The sequence below is a fragment of the Lathamus discolor genome, chromosome 11 (genome assembly GCF_037157495.1).
Source record: "Lathamus discolor isolate bLatDis1 chromosome 11, bLatDis1.hap1, whole genome shotgun sequence".
NCBI classification, from domain to species: Eukaryota; Metazoa; Chordata; class Aves; order Psittaciformes; family Psittacidae; genus Lathamus; species Lathamus discolor.
In genome coordinates, this window is record NC_088894.1 from 6488690 (window position 1) to 6503444 (window position 14755).

At 47.5% G+C, this 14755-nt stretch overlaps 1 protein-coding gene across 2 annotated transcripts in view; it reads right to left on the bottom strand.

The window, feature by feature from the left end:
• The window catches only part of KCNB1 (potassium voltage-gated channel subfamily B member 1), a 122610-nt gene extending 108646 nt beyond the window's left edge, over positions 1-13964 (bottom strand). Inside the window, exons 1-3 of one of the 2 annotated variants that reach the window (XM_065691596.1) lie at positions 13877-13964; positions 13230-13352; positions 10534-11199 (exon numbers count right to left, since the gene is read on the bottom strand). In XM_065691596.1, coding sequence (XP_065547668.1) covers positions 10534-11100 — 567 coding nt within the window. In that variant the 5' untranslated portion in view covers positions 11101-11199; positions 13230-13352; positions 13877-13964. Of the gene's footprint in view, positions 1-10533; positions 11200-12270; positions 12664-13229; positions 13353-13876 lie in introns of those variants that run through there. The other variant, XM_065691597.1, reaches the window with a different exon arrangement.
• Positions 13965-14755: the final 791 nt, after the last annotated feature.

Sequence of the window (14755 nt, forward strand, 5' to 3'; positions counted from 1 at the left end):
CAACAAAATGATGATTTTCCAGCTTGCTTTACCCTTTCTAGGCCAGGCTTGCTCTTGCCTGTCTCTGGGAGACTCTCTTATTTACTATTTCTTTTACACTGTCATATTTAATTGATAGTAATAGTTACTGCACCAGGCAGTCATGAGGATTACTTAATTAATGCCTGTGAACCACTTTAAGATCCTCAGATGAAAGAAGCTAAGAAACGCAATGTATAATTATTATGTATTATTAATAAAACTTCTGGCACATTGACAGGAGAGAAAACACCACTTTTTGGTTGTTTTCCTTTTCTTTTCTAAAGAGATTGAACTTTCATGCTATGAAGAACACATTTACCAGAAATTCACAAATAAAGAGTAAAAGCTCCCTATTCCACCAGAGAGGCTGGGTTCTTCTGACAGCAGACAGCAAACATCACCTCAGAAAGTGAGTTACACTCTTTTCCTATCCTAATAGTCGATGAACCCGCAGTTTTTAAGAATAGCAGACATGGACAACTACAAGGATGTTACAGTAATTGCTCATAGTGGAAGTGGTTAAATGCACCGACTACAAGAAATAAAGGGTTTGTTTAATGTCCGATCAGTACAGTTAATAAAAACACGTGATACAAAAATTAAGTGTGCTGAACAATAGATGGATATTTTGAAATGAACAAAAATTACAGCCATGTGAAGGAAGTTTTTCAGAGCTGAGAATGTGCCAAATACACACAAGATTCCAAGAAATATGAAGAAACCCAACCTGAGATTAATTCCTAGGCAGTTTCATGGAAGTGTATTATAACTGCTTTTTGAACACATATGGCTGGAACCCAGCTGCACCAAAGAAAGTGGTCCAGGGATTAGGGGTGGATTATGGCTTAATTCCTTGCTCCATCACAGGCCCTGAGAAGCCAGTAATTCCCTCTGTACCCTCTCCAAGTAAACTGGGATAACTGTGCTGCTCTCCTTCACAAGAGAACTGGAAGGGCAAACACACTATGATGCACTTGGATGCTAGGGTAGAGAAAGCCAGGGATGGGCAGATGCTGAATTGCTGCAGAAAATGGTAACAAAAGACTGGACTTAGTCATATAAAAGGATCTTCAGGGAAGCAAGGAGCTGCTTCTGGTGCTCTGTGCCACAACATGTTTCCATTCCCAGTTTATGCTACCATCAGACACTACTGAAACCAGCCAAGCAAAGCATACGTGGCACATGGCAGAGATTTCTTGTCATGGAAAGCATACTTAGTGCAGTTCTTTCCCTCTACAAACACTTTCAAGTATTAAGACAAAGACAGATGTCTCCGCTCACATCTTCAATTCATTCTGCTAGCAAAAAGAATTGTTTTCTTTTTAATAAATACCCTCAAGGAATCTGAAATTTAAAATAAAATCTGGGAAGTACAGTCATGTTTTCTTCACCAGAACCAATGAAAGCACATTTCTGGTGTTTATGCTCTTTAAGCACTGCAAATGAGAATTACAACTCCATTTTGTTCAAAAAACGAGCAAGAGCAAATGGACTTAAATAAAACAAAACTAATCTGTGCTTTTGGCTAGAGGCTCTGCATGAATCTTAGTCCAAGCAGCACTAAGTTCAACTCATAATAGTTGGAACTAATTATGTACTGCAGAAAAAATGAACTTTAAAATAGACTGCCCCTGCCATTTGTTTTGACCTGTTCATCCAGCTTTTGTTAGTGACATTTGTTTCAATCAGATTTGATGGATGCCTGATGGATGTTGTCAATACAAGGTTCATGTACCAACAAGTACTTCAGGTTTTGCTTTACTATGGGTTTCTCTTGTCCAAACCTGGGTTTCTGACACAGCCGAGATGCAGAGCACTGAGTTAAGGCCACCTTCCCCACATTGCAGTGCCAGCACCTCAGGAAAAGAGTCACAAAACATCCATAGCCATTGGACTGATGATCCACATCGTTGGACCAGAGTATCTGCAAGCTTCAGTTAAACCACTCACAGGCATCAAGACGTGCCTAGGAGAGACTTGTGAATGGGGAAAGGGAGAACATTCCTGAGACCATCAGTACCTCTTAGTGGCCAGGCTGAAGAGAGCTCCCACAATACCAAAAAACCCATTCTCTGACCCTCACATTCACACAAATACTTTTCCTATCAAAGGCTGGAACTATTTTGTCTGAGGAGATGCTACTGCTGAGTAATGTTTGAATTGTTCATTACACTTGCTGTGCTGAAAGTGGAGCTGGTTGCTAGGATTAGTTTTTAATTGAAAACAAATACCTTTCTTATGCAGGTTAATTTTGGTACAAAGGAATTCCCGTAAGGAAGGGCAACTTCAATGTAGTATATGTACATACATGTCAATATATACTGTGTTGCATATGTATTATAATTTATTTTATCTTTTGACAATACATTCTATACATCGACGTAATTCTATACATCTAACATAAGTATTCTCTTGCTATTCAAATCAGCTTAACAACATTCCCTCCCTGCAGTCAGAACTGCAACAGAGCACACTGAAAACACTGCAGTAAACACCTGCTTTTAGATCTACCAATGGAAACCTTGCCATCTTACTTCAACCGATCACTCCTCAAACATGACAACATTTCCCAGAACCTTCCATGCAGGCTAGGCTCATTTAAGTAGGAATACTTGTGCTGAAACAAGGAGCACAGGTTCCTCCATTCCCCTTGGGTAATCTGTCAGGGGGCTGCCAGCACCTTTCCCTCTGCACTGTCTCAGTGGAAGGCAGCAGGCAGGGGCCAGTGGAAGCTCATCTACACCATGAAAATGTACTGGGGACAAAGGAAAGCCAAAGTCTCCCCAGCAATGCCCTGGCCCTCCTCACCGACCTTGGCAATGATCACCTCTTCACTTTAAGATGAGGATAATACATATACCACAGGTTTGTCCTGGCCTTAACTAATCCATCTTTTCAAAGCATTTTGAGAGCTTTGCTTGATGAGCATAGACATCATAATACTCATCTGTTCCCATTACATTCAATGGAGTTTTACCCTCCACAGGAGTAGGGCTGGGGCTGCTGGTGTTAGTGGGGAACCTAGAAAATAAACATGCTTGGAGGTTTAATTAATTTGATTAATAATTAATTAACGGTTAAAAGCATTTTGGGAGGAGCTATTAGCAGGTACAAAGACATCGTGCTCACCTAGGGGTGCTCAGCACCGGTACAGGCTTGCTCTAGAACGAAGAATAGATTTTTTTCACTAAAAATCAGAATGAGACCTTACCAAGACCTGCTGATAAACATGTTCAGATAGTGCCAGGTTGTTAAGCAGACAGGAGAGGCCAAGAAAAGCTAGGAGAGCCAGAAACCAGAGACCAGCCAAACCCGGTGGGGAAGCTTACTACAAGGTTTATTTTTGCTGTACTGAGTAATGGAGAGCACCAAGAAGTGAACATGTGGTTATTGCCCCAGGGACTAAACTTAGGGCAAGGTCATGTTAAGGATAGAGTGCCAAAGCAGCTCAGGCATGACAGTTAAGTGACAGTGTGTGGAACAGGGAGCCAGCTATTGCCAGCTCATAGGTCCATTGCACAGAGCAATGCAGAGCCGATTTATCCACTCAGCCCTTAAAGCAGTTTTGCCTCACAAGGACAGCAACCACCAAACCTGAGCTCATCTACCACTATGGAACAGTGGTACCCCAGTGCTGATGCTCCCAGTCCTAGTGCATGGGAAGCTAACCCAGCCCATGTCAGAGCCGAGCCTCTAGGTCTTGAAAACAAACTGAGCAACTCATGACAGATAGAGGCTGATCCTTGTCTGCCTTAATGTAGTGGAAGCAATGACAACATATAGCTCTATATATAGCTTTTTGAGAGAAGGCTAATATCAATGTCTTGCTCACATTCACTGGCCACGTTATGCCTCATCTATTGCTGCCAGATATCTCCATGGAGTAAATCATAATGACTGTGTTTATTATAAGAACTAAGTGATCAGCTGTGAACTTTCTTTGACATAAATATTTTGTCATTAGCAATGACAAATAGAAACACTCATGTTGTTAAAGTAACACTGGATTATTCCTCTCCATGGGGGTATTCACGAATTGGTAGGTAATTGTGATCTTCTGGATCATGAGGAATAGGTAAAAGGAGGAATGTGATGGTAAGGATATTTATCCCACTGCGTAACAAGAATTAAGATAAAGTGATTTAGGAAGTGAAAAGAACTGATTTTTGCACACAGCTCTGGAGTGCCTCTGCATAGCTCTGAACTCCTCTGTAGTCAGTGCACACACATCAGGCACATCATGCTTGACTCGGCAGCATGTGCCAGTGCTTTGCACAGGTACCAGCCGAAGCTGCACCTGCACAGTGTGTGCATTACACCATGCCAGCATTTCCTGGGGGGGAAATCAGGCCTGGCACTTCTCTTCTGAACCCCATTATTACACTAAACCTCTGCAGTCACAGCTGAGCAAAACAGGGATTTTCCATTCTTGCAAGCTTCCTTACGTTTCTGACTGGTTGTGTCGGCACCTTTAACAGTGTCTGCTCAGAGGCTGAGCAGCGACAGGAATTAATTTCTCAGAGAGATTTTTCTAAAGGTACAAATGAGAGTTGGTGCTTTAAAAATAGCATCGACTATACTTCTATAGCACACATCCTCCAAGGAATTCAGCCCAAGCAAGCTTGGTGCTTCCCTCCCGAGGCAGGCAAGCAGTCTCACACAGATGTGGATGCTTAGGCTCAGGAAGGACCACAGAATTGCTCCAGGGTCTCCTAAGCAGAAAGTTACAGGTAAGGCAAAAATCCAGGAGTATGCCTACATACATATGCTTGTACATGCTATACTTTATCAACTGTATGGAAAGTGCATCAGAAGAACTACCAGTTTTACCTTTCCTTTTTAAAAGGTCTTTAGAGACTGCAAACCTTGGCTTGGGTACCAAACTGCTGAACCCAAACCATTTCCAGGCAGGTAACACCAGGCTGCTGCCTTGGATCCAAAGGCTGCAGTAACAGGTCTGGAGAAAGGATCAACCTTTGAAGGGTGAGGATTCCACCTGGAGAGCTTAGAAGCAGCTTATTGTTGGCAGATGTAGCCTATGAAGGAAATAATATGGGATGCTGCATTACAGATGTGGGAGACTAAAAAGCCAATGTGATTTTGTGCAAGGGTGTCTCCTGTGTTACAAGGACTCCCAGCAAGACTCTTCAGAGCTGGGAAAGAATCACAGGACATAATTACCAGGCAGGCAATGTTACCAGGGTTTGGGTTGGTTTGGGTTTTTTGGTGGGTTCCCCCCAAAAATTAACTTGGAGTTTAGTGAGTCTGTAATGCAGAGTTGTTCTGGGAGCTGACAGCACATCTGTACATAGTGGGAAGGTCACCAGTGAAACAGAAGCAGAGGACATATTGCAGGGACATAGGAATTAGGGCTTCCCAGACAAAAGATTTAAGAAGTTCACTGGAAGGTCAAGCACCCAGAAAGGAGCTGCAGGATAAAGAGAGATTGATGCAGAACAGCGGTCACTTATGTGTCCACAGGACAGTGCTGTGCTAGAAACCCAGCAATAAGCTATAGACCAAAGTGGCAAATCCCTGAACCCAGAGGAAACGCTTTGGAATGAGGCTCTGCTTTTGAGGATCTCTGAAGACAGGATGAAGGGAAAAAGTCTCCTATATATAGAAGAAAAGCTAAGGCAGTAACTGCATCAGAAAAATGAAAGGCAGAGATGCAAGAAAATATGCGCAATCTGGCTTTAACAGACAAAGGCAACATCTGCCCTATGATGGGAGCCTCAGAGACAGACAAGACATGGCTAAGATGTGACCCATGCAATTAGGGAGAGGGGTTTCCTCTGCTGAAAGCTAAATTCAGGCAGGTTTAGAGATGAATGAAACTGCACGCCATAAGGAAGGGCCAGGAATAGAAAGCCCATGTGGGGGAAGAGAGCTCTAGATGTAGCGAATGCATCTCCAAGAGGCTTTATCATTCTTATTTTGTCACTACTATCAACAATAATAAGAAAAGAGCTTACAGAGCAACCTCTTGAATCCCTAAGCAATGCATCGAGAGATTAGCAGCAGAGAGCAGTGGGCAGCTCAAGAAAAGCTGTTCAACAAATGTAGAGGCATGCATAATAAGATTACTGAATTGGAGTTGCATGTTTTCAAGGATAAACGTGATATTGCACTGGCAAAGACATAGTAGGAGCAGGGGAGAGGATGAGAAATCACCTGTCAGAACAGAGGGACTGCTGCAGCCGAGCTTCCAACAGGACAGGGACAAGTGGGAAGTGGAGGCAACGAGGAGGAGAGGAAGTGCACATCCTACTTGACATGCAGATATGCAGAGAAGCATTTTGCAAAGTGGGTGATGTCATCATGTTTTTCTCAGCCTTCAGGACAGCAAGAGAAAAATAGATGAAGCCAGCACATGCAGAGGAGTCTGTAAGACGAGCAGACTTCCCCCACACACCCCATGCAACACTAATTGCTCAGATATTGATCAGGGAAATAACTTGTAAGGACTAAAAGAAGAAAGGATTTCTTTTCTTCCTAGGAGACAAAAAGGGCAATGCTCTTGCAGAGTTGCTGGAAAGGTCCAGGTGATCACAGAATTTCCAAGACCGTATAATTAAGAGGTTGAGTTGGTCTAATTTGTTAACGTTGGAAGGCATGGAAAAACTGCAGCCTGATGTTTTTCAGGAGGTCATTGCAGTCTAGTTGGAATTACAGCTAGGCTGCTTCTCCCGAGGGGCATGAACATCTCACTGGGCAGATGAGACCCGCACCAATCCTAACTATCTTGGTTAGTAAAAACCAACCAGCTACAGAAGGGACCCCTGCTCTGGTCACCCAGGGCTGCTGGCTGGGTTGTGAGTGACAGAAACCTGCTTCCCAGGCTTAGCCTTGGCAAGGGAAAGAGTAATTAAGATTAAAAGCCCAAACCAGAGTGCTTGAGAACTGCAATCTACTACTGCTCTGTCATGGACATTTAGTCCCAAGAAAAAGCAGCAATTCTGCTTGGCTTCCGGAGAGCTACTTTTCTTTCCTGAGGAAAGGAAAAGCTGCCATACAGTAAAATGTAACACCTACCCCAGAAAACATCTGCACCTCATCTTCATCTAGGTAAATCCAGACAGAAGTGAGCACCAGAGAGTCCTCTATATTTAAGAAAAATGGATGTTGTGTGTGCAAAGTGCAGGAAGAATACTACTTGAAAACATAAAAACCAACCACCAAGCTATTGAGCTAGACAGTGAAAATGATAAAATAAGCAAAAGCAGTGATTGCAGGAAGAGGAGGAAGCATCCACAAAGCCTGCAGTGAGTATTTCTCAGGGATATACAAGCAAATAAAGTCACAAGAAGCAGGAGAAACTGATCTTTTAAAATATCCTGTAAGGCTAGGGAGACAAAAACTAAGTCGTTATTGATACCTGCCTCTTAAATATCATTTCATGTAGTAGGGGGAGAGCCCCTCAGTGCTCAGGTTTGTGTATAGGAGTTTTCCCACTGGGCAAAGTGAGCACAAGGGTGTGCAGCACAGCAAGCACCTCTAAGTTAAATGGGCTGATGGGTGAAACAGTTCGGGCACCGGTTGCACAGTTTGACCCTGGGGAAGGGCTGGAGCACTGCCCCATGGCTCTACAGCACCTTGCACAAGGACGGTGTGGCTTCGATTACATCTGCAAAGGACTGCAGCATTATAGGAAAGGAGCAAACACCCTTCTGCTAGTGCTGGGGAGCAGCAAGGCAGCAAGCCTGGGGCTTCAACAGCCGTCTGATGCCTCATTATAGAGGCGTTATAAAATCTAACAGAGCATTCTTTCCAGTCACGTATAGGGTGAAGCATCGCACATAAATAAGACACTGCTTGCCATGAGGTAGGTAGTTCAAAAGCCAAACAGATTGGTCAAGAGATATGGGTAAATTCACAGCGGATAAAACAGCAACAAAAATGAAGGTTTGGGGAATTCTTTGCTTATTTAAATGCCATTTTCCACCCCTCACTACATCACAAAATTCCTTAAAAACCCTAAACACACACAATTGAACACCTCTCAGTATTTAACCAGTTCCAGGACAACCATGACAAGTTCTGCAGTAAGCTGTTATGGAGGAGTCAGGACAGGTTCTGTGCAGAAAAAAGCCCACTTTGCTGCTGTGGAACATGGCTTACAGAGGGGTTGTGCTGGGGCTGGGGAAGAACCTGCGCTTGTAGCCATTTTCTACATACCTTAAAGAGAACATGAAAGTAACCTGTATTTGTTCCAATTAGATGGAAAAACCTTGCACTGAGCGGCACAAGTCTGAAGAAAAAGAATAAGTGAGAGCAGTGCAGAGTTTTCAAACAATGACTTTAGGTCCTTCAGTGATAATCATTAAACTTCAGAAGAGTTTACTTTGTTCTCTTTCTAAAGGAACAGTTTGAGCTCCCAGACCTGACAAAACAGTTACAGTCTGGCTTCAGGAAAGCTGACAGGAGTTCCTGGAGGCCCATAGCCTCAGCAGAAGTGTTCCACTGAGCAGACACCTGAGGAAAGCTGGGCAGGAGTTATCAGGCAGCAGCTCAGATTTAGAAAATGCAGCCTGAAACAGAGCCCGGGCACAGCTGGTTAGGTCAGATAACAGGTCAGGCTGCCAAGTCCCTCTCCCCACGTCCTTCCATCAGAAGTTGAAAGCTGAGTCCAGCCTATTCAATACGCGGACTGAATTCTCATGAAGGTGATCAAAGCAAAGGGCATACTCTGGCACGAGAGAATAAGCTATCCACCAGCAGGGAGAAAATCGGATAAAGAATAGGCTTAGCAGCTCTGCTGTCCCTGCCTGCTAAGCTAATTGTTCATCATGCCCATTTGCCTTGCTATGCTTGAAATGAGGAGAAACCCATGTTTGTGAACTGCTGGAATATTTGAGGCCTGAGAATGTACAGCACCATTTGCATTACAGTAATGAAGTCACAGAATGGTAGCTTTAAACGCCAAGGGTAATAATGCAATATAATGCAATACCATTCGCTCAATTAATCCACAGCCTGCAATGCTGAATGCACTTACTCTGAGAATTTTCTCAGAAAATGAAGCTAGAGTGAATTTCATTTATAAATCACACAAGACACTTATTTGGCAAGAATGACCTCTGCTCATACACAATAAATCATGAACATCAACAGTCTCTAATGGATCTTGAGCCAGTGCCACAGACAGCAAAGCCCGGGGCCTGTATCTCAGGATTCCAGGACTCGGCCAAAGGAGCCTTCTAAATGATTAATGCATTCAGCAGTGTCATCTGTGCCATTGGAGGGGAAAAAAAAATAAGAAAAAAGAAAAAAATACATTCAGGGGCTCCATTTGCCATTAGAAAAGCAATAATTGGTTAAGCAGCTGACCGTGCCTTTCCCTTCCCCTGCCAGAATGAGCCATTTAGCTCCACACTTCATAAAATCCCTTCCCCAAACTTTTGTACATGCTGTTGGTTCATGACGTGCAACATTTTGGTAAGAGAGGGAAAAAATCCATGTTCATAAGTAGCCCACCAAAACCAGACTTCCTATGGGATGGAGCCAAGGCTTGCATTTGCAGATGCATGTACAACATGGAGGTGACATTTAAGAGGCAACTGGGGCCTCTTTCTACTTCTTTGGCATACTGTGAGGATGCCAGTACATGGAAAATCCAAGTTTTGATCCCTACTTCTCAGTCTCTCATGCTTTTCAGTTGTTCATCCCACAGTTTTCAACCTCTCCCCCTTCACTTTTGTCCCCATGGTTACTGAATCACTGTGTTCGCAGAGATTTTCCTAACTAAAGGATATGTGACTAACATGAGACAGCTAAAATACCAGAGCCAACTCTGACATTGGTTTCTCCTAACATGGGTCTTATCTTCCAAATGCTTTCAAATAGATCTCTTGCACTGGCATCAACTTCAGAGTAAACAGTACTTCGACTATTGACAGAGACAGAGCTGCAGCAGTATTGCACAGGGAGACTTAAAATAGTCTCGAATCAGGCAAAGCATGAAATTCAAAAGGAAGGTAGCTTCAGCAGACCCACCAACTAGGACTGCTGTTACAAATACCTAAGAGATGTATTTCACCAGAGAAGTTTGATTTAGGTCCTAGAAGGGAAGGCATTATTTCCTGACCGGACCTGGGTCTACAAGTTCAAGCAGATTTCCTCTTCTTAAAAGCCTGTTCAGTTAAGCAGTAGGACACACATTTTAGGCCCAAAGAAATCTGTTACAAAACACATCAAAACAGGACACTGGATAACAAGTCTACAACCTCCAGTGTGTGCTGCTGGCCCACGGATCAGTGAAGCTGCTCCCCTCCGGTCAGCAGCCTGGGCTGCCCCAGGGATGCTTAAACTAGATCCTTTCCAAACCACACCAAAAAAGATACCTTAAAATCTGTTTGCATCTGAGAGGCCTTTCTGCCCTTTACTCACAACATCCATCCAGCCACAAGTGCCTAGACACTAAAGCAAGGCTAGCAGGATAACACTTCATGTAAGCACCAGCAGAAACAAGCCAATATAGACAACACTTGAGAATAAATGTGAAGCTCTTACCTTGGCAGCTACGGAGGAGTTGGGCTTCTCCAGGAGGTCCCAGAGCTTTTTCCTTTTGTCAGCACAGCAAGTGTTATCAAATTCCTCCCCTTCCCTTTCCCTCAGTGTCTCGGCTTCTCTCTTCAGCTCCTCATTCATCTGCTCCTTCTTCTGGTGGTAGCGGGCCTGGCAACAGGACTCCAGGTAGATCTCATCCACCCCCCAGTAGTCCAGCTCCTGGCTGAAGGACAAGGCGCACATCTCCTCCATCATGTGCAGCTTGCCAGTACGGTAGAAGTTCAAGATTGAGGTGAATGCCCCTGGATGCCTGTCAAAGAAGTACTCATTCTCCTCCAGGTTGTAGTCATCACAGATCTCCATAAGGGAGTCGTGTGTGTTGCAGTCTCTGAGCTTACCCAGCCTGGTCCGCGGCAACCTGTCCAAGGTCCGCCAGAGAACCTCGTGGGCCAGCCCCCCCACGTTGAGCTTGACCCTTCGGGAGCAGGCCTTGCTCCTGACGATCTCAGTGGGGTCCGGAGGCAAAGAGGTAGTAGAGCGAGATCCATGCTTATTCATCCCCAGAGGCATCTCTGGTCCCCCTCAGGCTGGACGCTCCAAGGTGCGGCGTGGGGCAGGGTGCGTGGGGACCGGCTCTCCTCACCTCTCCTTCCCCTCCATGCCCCAGAGCTGCAAGAGAAGCCAACCATGGGTCCCCGCCCGCTGACCTGCGCCCGCCTCGGCGCTGCCTTATCCCCGCGGGGGGCGCCCGGCCCCGCTAATCTGCGGGGGGCGGCGGCGCTGTCCGCCCGGGCGGTGCTGAACCGCGCTCCGCGCAGCCCCGGGAGCTGTCCGCGGTGCTGAAGGCCGCCCGAGCCCACGTGTCGGCCCGGCAGCTGCCGCCGAGCTCCCCCGGGTGGCGGCCCGGTGCCCCCCTCCTCTGCCCGGGAGGGTCGCTTGCACACCCCGTCCGGGAGAGCCGCGAAGGCTGGGCCAGCCCCAGAGTCTCTGCTAGCAAAGGGCCGGGAAGTGCTGACTGACAGGGAAGAGCACAGGGCTCCCCCCGAGAGCCACTCAGCAATGCGCCCCAAAAAGGCTCCGAGCCGCTAGCCAGGGGTGCGCTGGCCCCTTGTCCCCCATCCAGCGACCGGCTAGGAGCTTACCGGCCCTGCCATCGCTTTCTCCCGCAGAGGGGCCCTGCGGGACAGCAGACCCCGGGTGCCCCCACGACCCAGCAGGGGCAATTCCCCTCCTAGGAGCCGGCGGTGCCCCCTGCCCTGTCCAGCCATATAGGCTGCAGGGAGGCGCGGAGGCTTTTTATAACTCCAGCCTTGCAGATTTCCCCGAGGAAATCGCTGGGGAAGGTAAAAGGGGAATTTGCAACCACTCTAACGACGCGCTCTCCCTCTCTGGACTGCCCAGGGACACCCACACACACACCCCACGCCGACCTCTGCATAACAGGGAAATCAAAAACCGGAATTCGGAATAAGTCAAATGCCCCGAACCTTCCTAGCAAAGCCGGGTGCCTTATGACAGCCCTGAGCACTGTTGCTTACACAAGATGGCACGGAGAGAAACCCAGGCGCAGGAAAGAACGGCTCCCCCATGCTCAGCTGGCGCAGCTCCGGGGCCTCGTCCCCCTCCCCACCGATTCAGGTACCCCCAGCCTCAAGAACCGAACACCGCCGCTGTCACCCGGCCGCCGCCGTACACAGGGAAAGGCTCCCGTCCCTCGGCCCGAGGCCGGCCCGCACCTACCTCCTCCTGCGGGCTCCCAGCGAGGCGGTGCGGGGCTGTGCGGGGCCGAGGGTGGCTACATCCTGCGGCGGGGCGGGCAGCAGCGGCGGCCCCGCTCGCATCCCCCCGCGGGCAGCCTCAAGGAGGAGGGATGGCGGCGGCGCTCCCGGCTGTCCGCGGAGCCCGGGGGGAGGGGAAGGGAAACGAGGTAAATCGGATCCTTCGGCAGGAAGCGTTCCAAGGCCTTCCCTCGGCGGCGGCTCCTCACTCCTGCCTACAGTCAACGCCGAAACCGCATCTGCCCCCGCCCCCCCCCCCCAGGCTCTCTCTCGGTGCAGACACAAAGGAAAGCTTCGCTGCTTCCTTCTGCTGCCTCGGAGCGGAGATCAACAAGTCTAGTCTGAACCTCCAGCTTCTCCCTGCAATTCTGTCCCGGAGTTGTTTGGAGTGAATTGGAAGTTGGGGGGTGGAAGAGAGGAAGGCAGCTCCACCGTGAGCTGGGATGCAGCATTGCAGGGAAGGTTAACGCTTTCCTGGCTGGGCCCGGCCGCCCCGGGGCTGATTTCCAGCTCGGAGGCGCCTAGAAGGGACCTAGCACAGTGGGGAGAGCCAGAGCATCCTTCCTTAAGGGGATAGGTCTGTTCCAGCCATTCTCCCGCTCAAGGTGGTATCACCCATGAAAACAGGAGCGGGGATTGGTGCCAGAAAAAAAAATGATGAGCAGAGAGCACTGATAAGCCCAGCAGGGCCCCTATTGCTTCCCAGGCCCTGCTTGCTGAGCCAGGAGCAGCTGAGATCAGAACGGCAGCACGTTTCCCTGTGGCTGAGGAGTGAACTGGGCCCTTATTCTCACCCCAACAGCCCTCGTCAAAGGGAAAAGCCTGATCTCAGGATGGTTGTGTATATTTGCAGGTAGGAGGAATAGCAGTAGAATTCTGCTCCTGATTAGGACTATGAATAAATAAAAAGCTCTTACTAACCTGAAAACACAGCAGAAATGGAGAAAAGGGTGACTTTCCAGGCAACAGCACAGCACTCAAAGTATCACTCTGCCACTCTGTCCTTCTCATCTTCTTCCTTCACTCCCAACAGGGGAAATGGACCTCACCAGGAACCCAGAGCTCCATTAGCACCATTTAATGGGTACATTAGCATCACTTAATGCACTTCACCTGCTTAGGCTGGTGCACCAGAGGTACACAGCAATGCTTGTTAGCCCTTTCTCCTCTTGTATTGATTGACCATGGCTTTTGGACTCTAGTGACAATTCCAACTACAAGGTTTCTAAAATAGGAGCCAGGTGTTTGTTTTACGTGATTAACTAAGAGAAAAGACCCTCAATCCTGCTTTTCCGTACTTTCTGTTCTTCTCTCCTTAGCCCAAACTTGGCTCCCATGTACCCAGTGTCCAGTGTACCCAATATCAATGTTATGCTATTATATTTGGTGTTTAAATGTCCACATCTTCCTTAAAGATAGCTTCCTGAAATCCCAAATACTGTTTGCTTTTCTCCAGAACCTCCCACAACTGGGTGTCATCTGTGTATTTCAGAATTTCTTACAAGGAGAAGCGGTCACTGCTTACGTTTTGCTGATGATGAAATGAAGATCCAGAAAAGCAAGCTCACCCAGAGGGGAGGTGGAAGAAAGAACTGGGCATAAAACTCGTTGACCAGCTGAATCTCAGCCTAGCACCCCTCAGCTGAAGTCGCTCCCCCTACCCCACTGAAACCTACAAGCAGTAACCAGAACAGTTCTCCTCTCACTTTCCCCTCATTCCACCTCCAGACTCTACTTTAGTCCTCTTACAGCAGAGATGGAAACCCCTGATCAGAGCTCAGAAGTTAATGATTACAAAGTGCTTTGAAACTTCCAGCTGGCAGGTGCTGCAGGAGAGCAAGTCATTTGTTTTTTAGCACTGGCATCCAGGGCAAATTATCTTCCCTTGTGACAAACACTGATGGATCTGCTGTGGGAAGAGGATGCTGGGAGGGAGGATGACAAGCAGCCTAATGCAGGGAGATGCATCAGATTCAATGCTGTTAAATCATTGCGAGAGAAGCAGTGTGGGGTTATTATCTTCCTGGATCACTCTTGCTACCCTGCCAATGTCATTCACGTGTTCTGCCGAGGGTCTAGAGAATCAGACATGGAGGGGGGCACATGAAGGGTCAGTGTAAAGCACAGACTCCTCCACTGCTGTCTACTCACCCTTCCAAACGTGCCTCCTTGTCAGCGCTGAAGAACCTCACTAGAGTCCCAGGTAGAAGCGGTGAGAGGGAGCTATGCCCAGGGCAGACCCTTCCACTGGCTGTGCCTGGGGTGATCCAGGAGTCTGGGGAGAGGAGAGGAGGTTTCCACCCCCAGGACGGCAGTTTCCTGCAGCACTTTTTGTCCCACAATGGAGAGTTTGTCAGCAAGGGGCAGTGCAGGCCTGAGGATGCTGAAATGTGGAGCCTGCTCTCTCCTCTCCAAGGTTATCTAACCCACTCCTGGTTTGGATATAC